General features: G+C 42.0%; 2 protein-coding genes across 8 annotated transcripts in view; both read left to right on the top strand.

Annotated features, from left to right (window-relative positions):
- The window catches only part of MAP7D3 (MAP7 domain containing 3), a 44118-nt gene that overhangs the window by 15973 nt on the left and 10483 nt on the right, over positions 1–17662 (top strand). For 3 of the 7 annotated variants that reach the window (XM_063142125.1, XM_063142126.1, XM_063142127.1), the window contains 8 exons: positions 1648–1749; positions 3970–4068; positions 4587–4685; positions 5840–5965; positions 7245–7366; positions 8259–8389; positions 9561–9808; positions 16667–16802. In XM_063142125.1, coding sequence (XP_062998195.1) covers positions 1648–1749; positions 3970–4068; positions 4587–4685; positions 5840–5965; positions 7245–7366; positions 8259–8389; positions 9561–9808; positions 16667–16802 — 1063 coding nt within the window. The remainder of the gene's footprint in view (positions 1–1647; positions 1750–3969; positions 4069–4586; positions 4686–5839; positions 5966–7244; positions 7367–8258; positions 8390–9560; positions 9809–16666; positions 16803–17662) is intronic. The other 4 variants (XM_063142128.1, XM_063142130.1, XM_063142129.1 and 1 more) reach the window with 4 other exon arrangements.
- LOC134409406 (uncharacterized) lies at positions 10739–12910 on the top strand. Its single transcript, XM_063142132.1, has 2 exons — positions 10739–11318; positions 11946–12910. The coding sequence occupies exons 1-2, from the start codon at positions 11069–11071 to the stop codon at positions 12602–12604; spliced, it is 909 nt and encodes a 302-aa protein (XP_062998202.1). The 5' UTR covers positions 10739–11068; the 3' UTR covers positions 12605–12910.

The following is a 17662-nucleotide window of genomic DNA, read 5'->3' on the forward strand; positions in this document are numbered from 1 at the left end:
GCTATTTCCTTCTAAATAAAAGATGCTTTCATAGGTATAGGTATATTCTTCAAACTCTATTGACATTCAAGGGGCATTACATTTTGAAAGTGTGCAAACTTATCCTCCAGGGTAAGCATCTTCCGGAATGCGGGGAGGGGAGGGGGCTTCAAAATCTAGAACTATCAGATTTGCTTTCATGTGACTGGATTTTCAGCCAAAGGATAATGGTTTGGGGGTGAAAAGGTAGGCAGGGTCATTTATGCATCCTTTATCTTTCTGCTGATGTGAAAACTATTTGTTTGCCTTGAGCTAATAGTTGAAAGCTATTTATTATATTTATTGGATAAATTTATGAACTGCCCCTTCACCTCGTAAACACCCAAAGCCATATATAAATCAGATAACTCATACATCATAGAAAATGACAACACAGACAGGAGAAAGTAACATTCAATTTGGTTAACATTGGAGAGTTACATTACCTTCATTAAAAGTTCGGTGAGACTGAACAGTCTTCACTACCCATGTATAGTGTAGGAGCAAGGGGAGCAATCTAACTTCCCTAGGGAGAAAGTTCCATATTTGGGGTTCCGCTACCCATGATGCGAACCCATGGTTTAATGTTGGATTGTGAACGGTGAGTTGTTCATGGTTAAAAAAACATCGTTTGTTATGGCGACTGAGTTCATGTAACTTTATTTATTTATTTATTACATTTTTATACCGCCCAATAGCCGAAGCTCTCTGGGCGGTTCACAAAAATTAAAATCATGAAGAGCATAAAAACCATGATAAGCCATGTTTCATCAAAAAGCCTACAGTTCAATGACAACCCACACTCAACACTTGAATTTGGGTTATCATGTTGTCTGAAACAGCCATTGCCTAACTCCAACTTCAGTTTATCACCCTATAAAAGGAGAATGCTTGCATCTCAAATGTTTTGTAATATGCTAAACTTCCTTCAAGAAACTGCCTGACTGTTAGAGCAGTACGACAATGGAATCAGTTACCTAGGGAGGTTGTGGGCTCTCCCACACTGGAGGCCTTCAAGAGGCAGCTGGACAACCATCTGTCAGGGATGCTGTAGGGTGGATTCCTGCATTGAGCAGGGGGTTGGACTCGATGGCCTTGTAGGCCCCTTCCAACTCTGCTATTCTATGATTCTATGTTTGATTTAGTGTAGAAGGGCAGGACGTGCTCAACAAATTCAGCATTGAGTGCCACATCAAAAAAATTATCATAAGCCACAAGTTGTATATCCTTTTCGTGAACCTCTTAGGGCACAATCTTGTGCAAGTTCAGGCAGAACAAAAGTCCTATAACTCCCAGCACTCCTCAGCCAGCCATGACCCTTAGATGCTAACTACTGTGAAGCATGTCATTCATCATGCCTGTTATTTCAGTATTCCTCCGCACCTCCAATCAAATGTTTAATAAAAAATCTGGGTATGATAACTTTCTGGATAAAATACTCAAACTTCCAAGGAAAAGTATTTGTTTATTCTTAAGACAATGTATGCTCCACCCTTCCACAGTAATCGCAGCACTCAGGATTCCCGTACAGCAAGTTAAAAACAATTTCAAAAATGTGATAAAAATTACAGTAAAGAATGCTTAGTCAAAAGTGGAACCAAATGCTAAAATAGTCGTTTCTTTTTTCAGCTAGCAAGCGCTCTACTTCTGCAGCAAATCTCAAGCAAGCTGAAACTGTTATCCACAAGCGCCTTTCGTCTTCAGCAGCCCTTCTTAATTCTCCCAGCAAGGGTAAGTGTGTGCTTGCAGAGTTATCATTGTAACAGTGTGCTATCCCTCCTTTATAACTTCTCCATGATGTTTGGTCTTAAATGCGTTTTACCCATTTTGTTAATCCAGTGGACTGTGCACGTTTCCAACCCAGTGGTTGCTGGATGTGATGTCTGTTAGAACAGAAGAGTCACGGTAAACATTTCACAGCCCCTCCACTTGGTTCTGGAATTCAGAAAGCAAAATCATTGATTTGTGATTTTACTATGTATCCTTTCATACTAACCCTTCAGGATTTGCATGCTTTTAATCACACATGCTTCACTTTGATCCAAACTAAATAGTCAGCTTTCTGAAGTGGTGGTGATCTTTTCTAAGTTGCTGTTGCCTATTTGCGGTGCTGCGCAGGTGTCATCATGCCTTGAACACAAGGTATGGATTCTTTCTCCTCTTCCCACCACCCACCCTTGCTACACAAAGTTAAAAGTGGAGTGGCATGAGGACCAATTATAATATTTATAATTATGTGATTTATATGGCTTGGCTTCCCAAAGAGACAGATTTCCCCAACTAGTTACAGCAAAATCTGTAGCTGGGATTAGGAAAACAGAAAAACAGTGTCAAATTTGAGGGATTATTTATGTACCTCACCTGTCCTGACTCTTACCTAGATGTTACAAAGAGCAGATGAGGTCAGATTACAGGTTGGAGCTCATGTGATTGAAAACTCCTGTGCACACCCTCTGTGAGCTCTCACCTGTAATCTCAAGTGATCCATCCCAGATGCAGGTTTACCAACACACCTGCTGTTTGTGAAAACAAAGCCACTGTCCCCTTAAATAAGATCAAATAAATCCTTTTAGATGGCAAACCATACTTTCACATCTACCTGCAGAACTTCATTAAGTAATCAGAGAAATGGCCTTTTTTTTTCCTTCAGGCAAGAAAGGTATAATGCCTTTACAGGTTTTGTCCAGTGCGGATAATAGGATATTTGTGTTTTTTCACAGCACCCCTCAGTTTTTCATGCTCCCCCTTCCCCTCCCCTTTCATTGCTATGAGGGGGAGATCGAAAGCTTTTGCTTCCAAGTTCTTACAAACCATAGCCGTCTGTAAAGTCTAAACTGAACTTGAACTTGGAAATGTAGTGTTTAACTTCAGGTTAATGGAAACGGAGTAGGATCCAACTTTGGGCTCAGATCATGGTTTGTTCTGAAGCCATACAACACTTCTCCAAGTTTGGATTTAACAGGGAACTGGTGACTTGTTTAAAATTGGAAGAAAAACTTCTTCTTGTCAGCATAGAGGGGGGAATGTGAGCCTGAAGCTTGTTGCAGCTCGTTCACATAGCGGGAAACCATGGTTTACCATTACATCTAAAATGTGTGTGTGAGGGGGAAGTTCTTTCTTCGCTTGTAGTAATTGCCGTGAGTCTGACGTCAATTCAGCATGATCTCAAAAAAATCAACTTTTATTTAGTGACATAGAAGCATAGGATGCTGCTTTTATACTGTCAGACTTGCTCAGACCAACTGGGTTGCTACTTTTTTTACTGACTGGGATTAGCTCCCCCAGATTTCAGGCAAGAGCATTTCCTGGTCCTACCTGGACAAGTCAGGGATTGACCCTGGAATCCTTGACATCAAGGGTGCAAAACATGCAGCTCGTGGGCTACGTGTGGCCCTCTAAGCCATTTCTGGTGGCCAGTCGGACCCTCTTGCACCTGCCACTACTGGAGTGGGGGGGAGTAAATGCAGTGGCACTGCCTGGGGTCCCTGTTCCTTATTCTCTGCTGAGAGATGGGAGATAAAAATGGGATTCCCTTGCTATGCGTTTTGGCCTCAGGACCAAAATGTTCATGTACCCATGCTTTACAAAAAGCAAAAGCACATGCTCTTCTATTGAGCGATGGCCATTCCGGTAGGTCTGCATTTATAAAATAGAGGAGTTATCCAGATACCCGCATATAAGTGCTGATACCCTGTAGAAAGTGTAATCTGCGAGTGCTGTCAGTTGAGGAAAGTGACTTGCATAGTGAAGAAATTCCAGCCTAGAAAAAAAATTGTTATCTGAATTAATCAAGGATGTGCTTTCTGTTTCCATCTACATGGGGCGTTGTATGAGCTATAATTCAAATCGAGCAGAGTGATTCTTTTATTTGGTAAATCTTAAGAACCAGCTTGATTGATGTATGTGCTAATATATGCAAAGCTGATGAAGGCATGCATTTTTCCTTTGCAGGCTCAACTAAAAGAAGTGCTTCTTTAAACAGACTGAATAACAAAGCTCCTCTGAATTCGGAGCAGCCAATGGCCAAAGGTTTACAGGTGGAGCAGAAAGGTGCAGCAAACAAGATTTTTCAGACAGTGGGAGAAGTGGGAATATTATTATTATTATTATTATTTATTTATATAGCACCATCGATGTACATGGTGCTGTACAGGGTACATTTTCCAATGCAAAAGGCCTGTGAGTTACATGACCACAGGGTTTGGATTATGCTCCTGGCATAGTGTAATGTGCCTGTTTAGTTGCAAATAGAGGTTTTAATTGATACAGCATCCAAAATTGGTATTCATCCCCCCCTGTTCAGGAATTGTGAGTTACCGAGTTGGAAACAAGTTAAGTTAGTAATTTAAATTGGTCTGTTTTCTTGGTGATTAAATGCACACATGCAGATGTGTGTTCCTTTTAAATTTCCATCTGGGAAATAAAACTACTATCTCGTAAGAAAGGGATGTTGTCTTGATTAAATAGTCCCAATTTAAGGTATTTTAGATAACTCCCTGAAATTGTAAGACTTCGTGTCCGAGCTACATAAGCACATTTTGAAAATAATCATTGTGTTTGGTATCTAGGAGAAACAGAAAAGAAGAGGAGCTCATCCTTGAATAGAATGAGCAGTAAACCCCAGTCTTCTCCTGAATTAGAAAGTGTGCAAAAAGAAGAAAAAGCAGGTGGATAACTGTTTACACAACTCCCTCACTCCAGTGTTCTTTCAAAGTAATATTCAGAGAGATAAATTTGGACTAGGACTGTTGTTTTTACACATTTAAGGAAATTGCAAGGATTTACTAGTTGAACTGTTTAACTTTGGCCTGATAGTTCAGTTGCTTACCATTAACAGTATCTTTTGCGGACATTCTACTGATTTATAATAAGCCAGAATTTTATTTCACACCTAGAATATTACAGTTAGAACATGCTGTTCCATAGTAGTTCATCTACCTTAAACATCTTTATTCCTGCTGATGGACTAATCTCTATTCACCAGTGGTAGTTATCTACACTGCTCTCTATTATAGGGCAACGTGATTTCATTTCTAATACCATGGCTTTATTTAGATGAAGCTGATGGAGAAATGTCTCTCTGTTTCTTACAGTTCTCGCTTTCTAATAAAACTTCATGCCTGTTAGCAGCTTTTGGCATGTCCGGATATTCATTGTGGTGTTTTCACGTTAGGGCAGTTAGATTTGTTTGATAACCTCTCGTGTTGCCAAGAAAGACTTTTGACTAACCACTTCTTGAAATTGCAAAGGTTTCTCTGTCTTGAGCTACGTGACTTTACCACTCTTACGTGACATTTGCCTTTCTAGGAGAGAACTGCCACAGAACTAACTTAGATCTTTGTTCCAGCTGTCATCTCAACCTTGCTCATGTTTTCTGTCTGCATGTCTCTTGCTGCCCCTAAATTAATTATTAAAGGCAAACAATGCAATTTGATGGGATTGCATTATTTTTACCTTGCTGTGATGATCCCGTCTTCTCTTTATACCAGATTTCTTGCTACAAGTGCAGAAATATTTTCAGGTGATGTCTACCGCAGCCTAAACTTGGCAGTTTTGCAGATGGGCGGGATTCAAACGTGGGTTTGTCTGGTATAAACAGCTATTCATACTGTGAACTCATGCAGTACAAGCGGTGTGCGCTTGTACGGTGGCCTTTCTCCTCTCTCTCTCTCTCTCTCTCTCTCTCTCTCTCTCTCTCTGTGATGATCTCTTCTGAATATGGTGACTTGCTACAGCCAACCTCTTGTTTCTTCTGTTAACGTTGCTTGTTTCATTATTGGACTTTACGTTGAATCCTCTTTGGTTTGTTCTCATCATCCAGCTCGCCGTTCCCAGTTCAGCCCTCTGGAGAGTAACGTGATCAGTCGCCTGCTCGCCCCCACCCAGGCCTCACTAGCTAGGAGTAAAAGTGCCGCCACATTATCAGCTGATGGCAAAGATCCCTCAGGTAACAGGCATGCAGTAGAAGTCCCAGTGTGGCAGCCGTTCCCGCTTCAGGGCGGAACTGAAGTGAGGAACACTCAGCATATGCAGAATAGTATGCAGAATAGCGGACCGTTAGCACTAACTTAGGTAAACAAAATGTTTCCTTACATCTCAGGATCTGCCCTAATTTGCCCCAGTGTATGTTTTGAACACAATGTGGAAAATGTTCAATTCATCTTCTAATAGCCTGGTTCTAAGATTTCTTTCCTCATCAGATGCTTGGACTAGATAGCACTAATCAATAACATCACACCGCAGGACTGTTACATTGCAGGCAGACATGGCAATGCAAATATTAAAGATTAGAGTATTGTGTTCCTTTTGGAACTCTTGCCTAGATCCCTTATTAAACTGTCCTGGAATTGATTCCTTGATGTGTGCTGATGAGATGCAGACATGTCTGCACAGCACTAGAGAATTTAACAATCTCTTAGCTGGAGCGTCCCCTTTTTATGTTTTTTGTCTGTTGCATTACATTCCAATTCCTGCTGCTCCGTTATTTTTTAAACAAAACCCTACCAGTATTCCATCCATCAGTCCTTTTGACGGTAACAGAATTTCTTCACGGTTGTTTTTGCTTCCTTTTGTTTAATTATGATGCATGTTTGCATTTGCACACAGTGGTCTCCTAGTCATTTGAATCCTCCCACAAGTAAAACTGAAGCAGTCATTGATCTATACTTTTCTGAAGCAATTTCAAAACAAAGCATAATTTATTAAATTAAAGACAGGTGTACAGTACTAGGACCTCATCGTGCAACGTATGTGAACTTTCTCTCATAAAAGATACAAAAGAAACCTATTTTATCTAACTTGCGGGTTCTTTCATTCACTCATAGTGTATTACATTTGTGGAATCCTCCATAAATGTTGCCTTTCTCATTTACAAGTATCCTAAAATAAAAAGCGCTTAAAAACCAAATCGGAAGTCTATATATTGATACTTGAGGCTAAAGTTGTGGGAGGGAAATCATTTCATTTTTAGCTTTATCAGCCTGCTTCTTTCATGCTCTTTTCACTCTTGTGGTGGTACTTTGGTGATGGTGTCTGTCTCCATGATCCCTTGCACTGTAAACTTCCTGTGGAGATCTTGGTTTGGTTCCTAACAAGTACTGTCTCTTCTTTCCTTCTCTCTTTGTTTTTCCTCCCCACCCACCCCCTTTTCCACACCGTGTCCTTGGTGATCGGTTTGTCTTGTCAAATTCCTAACTTTATAGAATCTCCCCTCTGTCCTCGTTCAGCTTCCAACAGCTCCATCAATTCCCCAGTCCACGCTCCCAAAGTGCCCGTGCGCAGTCGCAGCATTGACAGATTGAAGACAGCTGTCTCTTCATCGGAAAATGTTTCTCTAGAATCTGCACAGGTTGGTTGACCCAGTTGTGTTCCGGGTGGGTGACTCCTGTTATAGAATCCAATAATCCTGACTATAGCAGCACAAGCCACCTACTTGATATTGATAGATTCCCCAGCGGTCTTGGTGGGACTACAACAGTTAGCCCCCTTCCCTGATGAAGCAGTTGTGTTAGAGATGACGTTGCAAATATTATTAAGGCTACAGGCGTGCTTCTGAGTTTTGTTTTGTATATTTGTAGCTGCTTACTTTCTTGAACTGCAAACGCGCTATCATTTGCCATCCACGTTTTGTCCAATGCGTTGGGATGTGGAAATTTTGGCTGGAACTTGCTCTGGATTTGCTGTTTCTCATATTTGATAAAGCAGCTCCACTAATCCTACGTTCAGTAAAAGAATCTAGTTTTCAAAGACTATTGCAGTGCAACTCTGCTGTTTTGTCTAGCTCCTTTTAAAAAGTGGCGATTATTTATTTATTTATTGCATTTCTATACCACCCAATAGCCAAAGCTCTCTGGGTGGTTTACAAAATTAAGACAATTCAAAACAAACATAGTATAAAATACAATATAAAAGCACAAACAAGAAAAAATAGCAGCAATGCAAAAATACAAATTTAAAACAGCGAAGTTAAAATTAATTTATAGACTGTTAAAATATTGGGAGAATAAAAAGGTCTTCACCTGGTGTCTAAAAGAATATAATGTAGGTGCCAAGCGAACCTCCTTAGGGAGCTCATTCCGCAATCAGAGTGCCACAGCAGAGAAGGCCCTCCTCCTGGTAGCTACGTGCCTCACTTCCTTTGGCAGGGGCTCACGGAGAAGGACCTCTGAGGATGAGCTTAGGGTCTGGGGAGGTACATATGGGAGGAGGCATTAACCAATATGTGTCTGTTCTTTCCCCAGAAATCTGAGGCAGCAAAGCAGCCCTCATCTTCTGCAGGGAGGCGCGCTCCATCACCATCATTGTCTAGTCCCAGACGATCACCCTCTCCCGCCCATGCGGGTAAACGCCTTCCTTCTCCAGCTGCAATAAGGTTTATATCCCGCTAAAATCTTAGCCCTTCCTAAATCATGCTCAAAATAAGATCAGCATTGTTTTCCCTATTTCTAGCCAGTGGTCCAGATACTGGGTTGATCCCCTCTCCCTCCACAAAGAGACAGGTACTCAAATGAAAATAAAAGAAAAAAGACTTGGCCAGGGAATTGGACCAGGAGGCACTTCCAATTTCCTTCCTTCAGCCAATCTTTTTTCTGACTCTGTTATGTGTATTGGTTTACCTTCTGGGGACCTGTTGTTGAATGGTTCTTAAGGATATAAATGATATTTCGATAATTTGAGGAAACCCATATGAGGAGTTATGGGGCGATAAGACAGACTTTAAAGTGGGAACATTCGCTATGCTATATGGAGGGGTTTACCATGGAAATGATGGTTGTATTGCAATGGGAGAGGTATGTTAGAACACAGGAAGGGGGTGTAAGTTGGTATATTGCAATGCAAAGCCTTCTGTCAGGGAAATATGCTCAGTGCTGTCATACCATAACTTACCCTGAACTTCTAGCATGGGGAAAAATATGAAATCTAAATAACAGCTATGGCTGGGCTTAAGATACTCTGGTAGATGAGCTCTGCCATATCTAAATATAGTAGATACATTGTCCAGGTTATCTGAAAGACCGTATTCTCCTTTACGAGCCTACTCGTGCTTTAAGATCTTCAGGGGAAGCTCTTCTTTCAGTCCCACCACCATCACAGGCACGCCTGTTGGGAACGCAGGAGAGGGCCTTCTCAGTGGCTGCTCCAGTGCTCTGGAACTCTCTTCCCGGGGAAGCTAGACTGGCTCCCTCCTTGATGTGTTTTCGGAGGCAGGAAGAAACTTCCTTGTTCCTGCAGGCCTTTGGCGAATAATCTGTGCCTCCGTCTATGCCTGGGACTTTAAAATTGTCATGTATTTTAAATTTTTTAATATTGGAACGTATTTAATATATTTTTTAACTTTTGTATATTTCTATTTATAGGTTTTAACTGTATATGTTTTAATTCTGTAATGCCGCCTTGAGGCCTAGCATTAATAATGATGATGATGATGATGATGATGATGAGGGCAGCTGTGGGCAGGTTAAAACAATGGAAATAGCAAGAGATGGTCCTTTGCATGCTTCAATCTTGTAGTGCAATCCTGATAGACACCCCTTTTTCGACAGACAAAAGCCTCACCCAACCTCACCAAATGTCTTAAGGCAACGGCCACCATCTCCTATTACAGTTTCTAAACCAGCACCCATACAACGCCCATCGCTCACCCCGAACGTCCTTAACGTTACCAAAAAGAAAACAGACCTGGAGTGCAAACCAAAGGAGAAGGCCACTGATTCTGCAGGGCAAGAGCCTGGGGCCGCATCGCACACCTCAGAGAAAGAAATGGCTGCACCTGCTTCAAAGACCAAAGAAGGTAAGAGAGAGCTTGCATTGAAGGTGATTGATTTGCCTGTTGCTCCACCTTTCCATCTTTCTTTCTCCCTGTCTCTCGGATTGAGCTCAACGCTTTCCCTAAATTGAGAGGGTGCAAGGTGAATATTACAGGCAGCCCACAAAGTATCTCTGGAAACTAGGATGGCTTGAACAAAGGTGCAGGTGTAATCTGTATTTTAGAAGCTTTTGAGATGATTTCTGTTCTGATGGTGAAACTTTTGGGAATTCTCCAGGATAAGTCATTAAATATGTACAATGCTGCTACATTTACATTCATTTTATCAGTAAATGTCAATTTCACTCTAAAGAAAAGTCAATGCTGTTACTTAATAGCTTTCATAAAACAGCTGAAGTTTCATCAGAATGAATGATTAAACAGAGATATACTTTGACTTCATATTGACTTGCCTCTTCAGATATTTGTGTGAGCAGTGGCTTCTGGTAACATTCTCAGGCTTTGCTGTCATTGAATTATTTTAGACTCATAATTTCTATTGTTGATTACAGACATGAATTAGAAGAACCCTTGCCTTTTAACCCTTCGAAGCTTTAAGCATTAAACTTGATAGCTCAAAAATGGTTGGTTCAAACAGCTAATTTACAAAGCATATAGTACGTTTTGTACTGGACAAAGATATCAAAACTTTGCCAATAAAACAGTATACAAAAATACTGTTCGTCCAGAAATAAAGTGAGTTTATTGTACTGGAAAAGATTGGTATACAGAAATTAATCTCTGTGTTGGAGTCATACATGAGCTATGATGCTTTCATGTTTTGGCTCTTGGCTATGGCGTAAGGAAAACTGTTCCTTTGACTTTGACATGGGCAAATCAGTGTCTGATAAAGGAGCAAAATAATAACTTTCCAGGGTGCGTGGTGGTGGGGAGAGGATTGGTGGGCAGGTGGTTTTAAAGCAGTTCCTACAATTAAAGATAATCCCAAAGTTTTTGAGTTGCTAACTCACAACAAATTTTCTAACTCTGTTGTAAAATTAATGTCCAAGGTTCGATTCTCAGATAAATGAAGTGGCAAATGCGTATTGGTTACTTTTCCATGGTTGATACCTGTAGAACTATGCCAGTAGACGCTTCTGTAAAATATAACATTTGTGGTTTTACTAATATGGAGAGGGGGAGGGAATGATTTCTCAGGTATCATCAGGAAAAGGGTGGCAGGGAAAATGTTGGTTTCATTGTGTACGCTGTTGCTTAGGGAATAAATAGTCACTTTTTGTTACCATGGGGGAAATTAAGGTGTTGCAGAACGAATGCATCAATCCTCTCCCCTCCTTGCTCCTGTGCACAAATGAGCACATCCTCTACCCCTCTGAGCAGGATGGACACCCTCTGTCATCTCCCGAAAAGAGACATTTCGGAGGAGATGTCCTGGGCACTTCTCTCTCTGGAGAAGGACTTAGGGGAAACCTTAGCAGAAAAAGAACTTTGACCCAAGCACCTGCTGGAAGAATCTTTCAACATACAGCCACAGGTGAGTGGGTTGCTTGGTGCAGTATATTAGATGTAAAATGCATGTGAGGAAGCCTGGCAATGACGGACGGGTCCCCTCTCTGTTAATGCTTTAAGCTGGTTGCTGTGTGACTAATCCCTGTGGGGTGCACCTAATGGTTCCTATTCTCCACCCATTAATGCATCTAGATCTTGCAGTAGAGCAGGGGTGGGCAGAAGATAGATTGGGATCTAGATTTCTGACTCCCGGTTGTCTAGCAAGAGGAACAATGGAAAGCCGCTTCCCGCCCCGCTAACATCCGTCACAAAATTAGGCTGCTGAAAAAGAACACTTGGGGAAAAACCTGGTGTGGATTTGTAAGATTGGTTCTGGTACTAATCATAAATTCCTTGGCTGGGCATATCTTCAGAGGCTTCCTGTTGGTTAATCTTTAGCATATGTCCGTCAACCCAAGCCACTGTTTCGCCTCTGGGTAATGGGTCTCGGGGTTCTAGTAAAAAGCCAAATTAGATCCCGGAAGACTGAAGTCTGCCCACCCCTGGCATAGAGTATGCTAAACGTTAAAATGTCAGCTAGCTCAGTTTGACCGCGTGTCACGTTCTGCCCATACGTGCCCACGGCTTCAGTCACGCATGTTTTCCTTTACAGAGTCACCGGCCTCCTTCACATTCCTACCCGAATTGCCATTCTCCATCTTCGGCCCCTCGTCTTCTGCTGCCTCACCTTCCTGCTCTCAGGATTCTCAGCCAGCTTCCTCTGTCGCAAGAAAGATACTTTTCGGATATGATCCGATGTCTCGTCTTGGTGCTTCCTCTCGTTCTGGCTCTCCTGTCCCTTTCCACACTGATCTTGCAAGCCGCGCTTCCTCCCAAGGCATGCTTCCACCTCACCCTGCTAATCTGCAGAGCGTTGGGAATAGCCGGTTTGCGAAGGGAGCCAGGAGCGGCTGTATGCCTCACTTGGCTGTGGAGGCTGCGAGGCAGGGCGATGGACGAGGTATCAGCCCGCTCCGGTGCTTTAGTTTCCCATGCCCTCACAACACTGGCTTCAGCCATATGCTGGCCTCTCATTCCACTATCAGTGGGCGGTTGTCAAATAACCAGCCTGTGACTATGATGACAGATCCCTTCGTCCTGGATAAGTTGCTGCGTACCTTCCAGATTATGAGGTGCAGCGTTGACAACATCAGCCAGGAGCTCAGAGTGCTGAATACCCACCTAGCCAATCTCTCGCACCACTTCAGCACACTGCCTCATCTTGGCTGTCACGCTCACCCTGAACACGATGGCCCAGGCTACCACCACTGAAGAGAGTCAGAGAGCGCTGCCTCAGTTCAGGTCCGTAGCCTCAGCCTTGCCAGCTCAGGCGAGGTGCATGCCTGGTGAGCTCGGGCCGGGCTCCGGCTTTCCTTTGGAGGCAAAACCATGCGGCTTATCAACGAGGTATTTGACTTGTGCTACTGCAGGTCCAGGTCTGCGGGCAGGCAGAGAAGAGACAGCTGCGTCTTGCACAAGCCTAACCTAAGCGCCATGCAGCAGCCACATGATATGGGGAATGCTTAGTCTGTCAGATTAATATATGTGGACTTGTCTTAATATACTTGAATCCTTGCATTGTCCGACCATTTTAAGAAAAGTATACATTGTTTGCCTCAAGTGTGTGTATGCCACCTTTTTTTTTCATTTAATTTAAAGCCTCAAGTCTTTGGCAATAAAAAAAACATGTTTTCAAATTTAGAGAGCTGTCATTTTTAGTAGGAGCAGCCATGCATCAGTAAGTGTCGTAAATATTAAAATATTTGCAGCGGTTTTCCTTTATTTATTTATTTATTTTATTTTTTAAAGAAACCCTGAGAATTTAGAACTGTAGCCCTGGATGAAAGCAGGGCTTGCATATTGTTATATGCATTCTATAGGATAATTATTTGTGCCTTTTTAATTATCCATGTGGGCTCTGCATTATTCAGACTCAAGGACAAGAAGCCCAAACCCTCCACATGCACAACTAAAAGTTGCTTTACTGTCTCAAATGCATAAAAGGGGAGGGGGGCAGATAAAGGGGGGAGTTTAACGAAAGGAAATCAAAGTTCCACATAGTTAACGTCATTCTGAAGTCGCAGGGTATTCCCAAACGATAAGTTACATTTAGATCCCTCTGGATGGAAAAAGAATATTTCTTCTGCTGGTGGAGTGAGGGTTCTGACTGCTTCCCTCTCAGATCTTTTCCCAAGGTAACACTTTGCCTCTTCAACTGGGAGGCTCCATGTAGCACAGAAGAGAAACTGAGGAGCATTTTTCCTCCTTCCAAGAACTTCAGATCTGAAAAGTTGTGCTCCTAAAAGTTGATACTGCATAGGGTATGCAGGCCTATTAATCCTGTTCATTAATGGCTATGAGCAGACACATCTGCTTCATGCACTTGCATTTATTATTATATTATTTTTATATTTATTTGTATCCTGCCTTTTGCCCAATGCTGGGCCTCAAGGCGGCCTGAACAATTTATGTGTTGAATATTTCCTTTTGGGGTGATTGGCTCAAGTTACCTTATTCTGCTTTGTTGTGCATGTTAGCCTAATATTTGAGAGGGTTGTTACGCAAGTGATTTCCTTCCTTGCTGAGGTACATGACGTCAGAAAGGTCTTGGCTAACTTTTATAACAAGACAAACCTTTTAGGTTAGCATATTATTTCATTCCCACTCTAATGCAGGTGAAAGCAGATACCCCATGTCACTCACAAACATAGGAGCCCACCTTATACCAAGTTAGATCGTTGGTCCATCTAGCACAGCATGATCTGAGTGATGGTGGCTCTCCAAAGTCACAGCTGAAAGAGGTCTTTCTCACACCTGCTGTCTTGGCATCCTTTTGACTTAAGGGTTTGGCTATAGGACTTTTGCATACAAAGCATATGCTCTTCTGTGGGGCTATAGGTGCTACAGTCAGCTCAAGATGTTATGCTAATTGGCACTTGGCCTTGGGTGAATGTAAGGCGAGGACAGCTGCTTCCTGCAATTAAGGCTTTGGTTAATCAAAACAGATGTCTGAGTCACTAACTGTGTAGTGTGAATTGCTAGAGGACTTCCTACGTGCCCCATGCACCTCTTCCTGCTACATATATTTCTAACAAGCAGTGCTTGGGATTATTTTGCAGGTTTTTGCCTGATCTTCAGTTTTAGACTCTCTCAATCTCTCTCTCTCTCTCTCTGCCTTCCTCCCAAGTACAGAAGAAACATTGGCTGGATAGAATAGTCAATACATCCCAACCCTTTGTTTGTTAGAAATACAATGCCAGAATACATACAAGATAAGCTTTCTGCACACACACACACACACCTCTGAGAATTCCCACAAATAAAACAGATGCATAAACCAAAGCCATCACTTCAATACGCTGCCTTAAAAACTGCAGTGAAACTGCTATTAAAGTAAACCAAAATTGTGTGCCAGGGATGACCACAAGTACTGCTCCAAGCAGAGGTGGACTCTGTGACTTTTATTTAAGAAACACCAGTTTTAAAGCTCTACCTCTCAAAGTATTGACACTTCTTTTTTATTCTGCTGCCGTGCCCGTGTCCTGGAGAGAGAACTTATTTTTATTAACATTTACAGGTGAGCTTTCAAGTGGAGTCTGTTCATAATCTGACTTAAAACAATTTAAGAAACAATAGTTGGTCATTTTGAATTCTATGTATATAATATCAACAGAGTAAGCAGAACATGGAGAGCAACATACAGCGTTGAAACTCTCCAAAATCCCGTACACACAACGATGGCATTAAATTAGATGCCTGAGTGAAATGCCAACTCTCAGCCACAGTTTTTGCATACTGAGTTGATGTGCACGTGAGTGCAAAGTGGTCTGAATTCTTAGCACGTCCATGAGGCTCACAGGTACAATAAGCAGTGCAGCTTTGAACAGTGTGGGTGCATAGAAAACAAACTTCCTCATTGCTACTGCTGGTGGTTGGGGCAGGATTCGCATCTTGACCATGTGCATTGCCTTCTGAAAATCTAATCCACCTGTTCTTGTGCATGTACATTTCTGAATTTCACAGCTCCCCTTTTCTGTGTTCAGGTTATGAAGAACGGCATTTTGTTGAAATCGGGGTATTTGATTTGTGTGTGGGGGGGTTTTTTTAAAAATCCCTCTGTTTAAGGTCTTTAATGCCATGGAGCCACTTGATTTGAATGAAGTACCAGAGTTATCAGCTGGAGAGCATACGTACTAAACAAAAGTAACAGATGCTGTTACAAAAAGACATTTTATTTGCAATATTTCTATGCCACATTTGCAATAAAATTTTAAGGTGGAGTACAGATAGGGATTATATATGTATTAAAAAAATGGATGCTTGTGATTTAAATTCTGAGCTCACTTTTCCTGGAAGTAAGTCGAATGCAAAACAGCAGGATCTATTTCTGGATAAATAACGCTTCGTGTCAGGCTGTCTACATTTTAGTGGCCAGTCACTGAAACTTTTCTCCTAGGTTGTAATGTTCTAGTCCAGAGCTAGCAGGTGTGTTGTCACCTCAAATTATATCCTGATCTGGAAAGTTGCAACTAACTGATATAGGGCCTGTTCAGACAACGTGCTAAGCCATGGTTAGGCCGCTAACCCTTTTGCAACAAATGGTTAGTGAGCGTGTTTAAACTGTGCTTATGTAGCCAGCATGGTTAGGAAAGGTTCACACGATATGCTAAGTTATGGTTCACATGACACGCTAAGCCATAATGTTTAGCTCAAAGTGCTTAGCCACCATGGCTTAGTGTGTCATCTGAACTTGGTCACACCGCTCCTTGTAATGCAGTTGATTTGCATCTGATTTTCACAAATATATGGTAGCCTTGATGGTTGCAGTGTTCATCCTACGTTTTCTTATCCTGAAATCTATTCCCTCAGAAGGGAGCAGATGGAATTGAGGGTCTAGGAGGAAAAAATACTGCTAAGAACCATGAACTGAAAAGCATCATTTCTGTGATGTTTGATTACTTGTAACTCTCATCACACTGCCAAACTCGCCATGAGGTTCTCTCCGTTAATGAGAGTAAGGCCTCATTTTACAGAGGATGTGGACAGTTCTTACCTGCACAAGCTTTCGTCATCCACCTGGACTCAATTGCATGTTAATGTGGAACTTTAGCAATAGCCCTGAGGCACCACTGGCATTTGCAAATGGGCCAGCATATTTGACAAAGTATCTAGGGAACACTTGTACGGGCTCTCCATACAGCCTGCACCCTATATAAAACAGACCTAATAAAAGAATACAGGTTCCAGTGGTTGAAAGTGGTTGAACAAAAAAAATACATCACTAATTAAGCCTTAGCTACCTTCATGTGATTCTTCTAAAACCTTTTTTTCCAGAAAGCAGTAGCAAAACTGTTCCGGGGACCACAACAGCTGAAGAAGCAGCAAGAATCTTGGCAGAGAAACGGCGTCTTGCAAGGGAGCAAAGAGAGCGCGAAGATCAGGAAAGGGTTCAAAGAGAAGAGGAGGAAAGGTAAACCAATAAGTGGCTCCTTTTCATCATGTCAATATATTTAAACACACATCACCTGTTTCAAAACAGTCTTCTCATAAGGAGCTTAGGTTGCAATTGCCGTGTTTGTAAACATAAATGTCTCTGGTCACCTAGGGTGAGTAAGAATCTGTTTTAAGTGACCTGGCTGGGATATCTTGGTAAATTGGTAGGAAGTTGTTTCTCTTCCCCCATCTTTTCCTGTTCTTTTTCACTATTTTTCATTGCTGGACTTAAACCCCATGTCTTGTCATAAGAACATAAAGAGCCATGCTTGATCAGACCAAGGGTCCACCTAGTCCAGCGTTCTGTCCATACAGTGGCCAACCAGCCGTTGGCCAGGAACCCAGAAGCAGGACAGGATCATGAATAAGCCCATTAAAGCCTTGAATGGCCTTGGACCAGAATATCTCAAGAATTGCTTTCTTCCTAAGAGCCTTGTTTCGGGGCCCTCTGCCATCATAAACATTGTGGGTTCATACCTGGGAAAGGGCTTTTTCAGCTGTGCTGCCCAAGGTCGATGTGTTGAGTTGGGTTCAGGTTCTGCCAGGTCCAAGTCATCAATCAGGTTCTTTTGGTTATCAAGAACTCAACTCAACGCAGTCGAAATACCTTTTTAAGAGAAATCTGCCCGGCTCCATTGTTTCTCACTTTTAGAGCGGTAGTTTTATTCCAGCAAGTTTTCGTAGAGGACCATCTAAAAAGCAATGGCGGCATGAAGGATTTTATTTTTAGCTCTTTTTAGAATGCTCTGTAGTTTTCAGCTGATGTTTAGTTTCAATACTTTATTTTTATTTTATTTTTCTTGTAAGCCGGTGTATAAATGCTGTAAATAAACTCGC

The sequence above is a fragment of the Elgaria multicarinata genome, chromosome 15, assembly GCF_023053635.1.
Source record: "Elgaria multicarinata webbii isolate HBS135686 ecotype San Diego chromosome 15, rElgMul1.1.pri, whole genome shotgun sequence".
In the NCBI taxonomy this organism is placed as follows: domain Eukaryota; kingdom Metazoa; phylum Chordata; class Lepidosauria; order Squamata; family Anguidae; genus Elgaria; species Elgaria multicarinata.

Excerpts from the sequence above, each read along its gene's own strand:
- LOC134409406 (XM_063142132.1), top strand. The coding sequence starts at position 11,069 with ATGGGGGAAATTAAGGTGTTGCAGAACGAATGCATCAATCCTCTCCCC. Across the intron at positions 11,319-11,945 it reads CTTTCAACATACAGCCACAG|AGTCACCGGCCTCCTTCACA; the intron begins GTGAGTGGGTTG and ends TTTCCTTTACAG.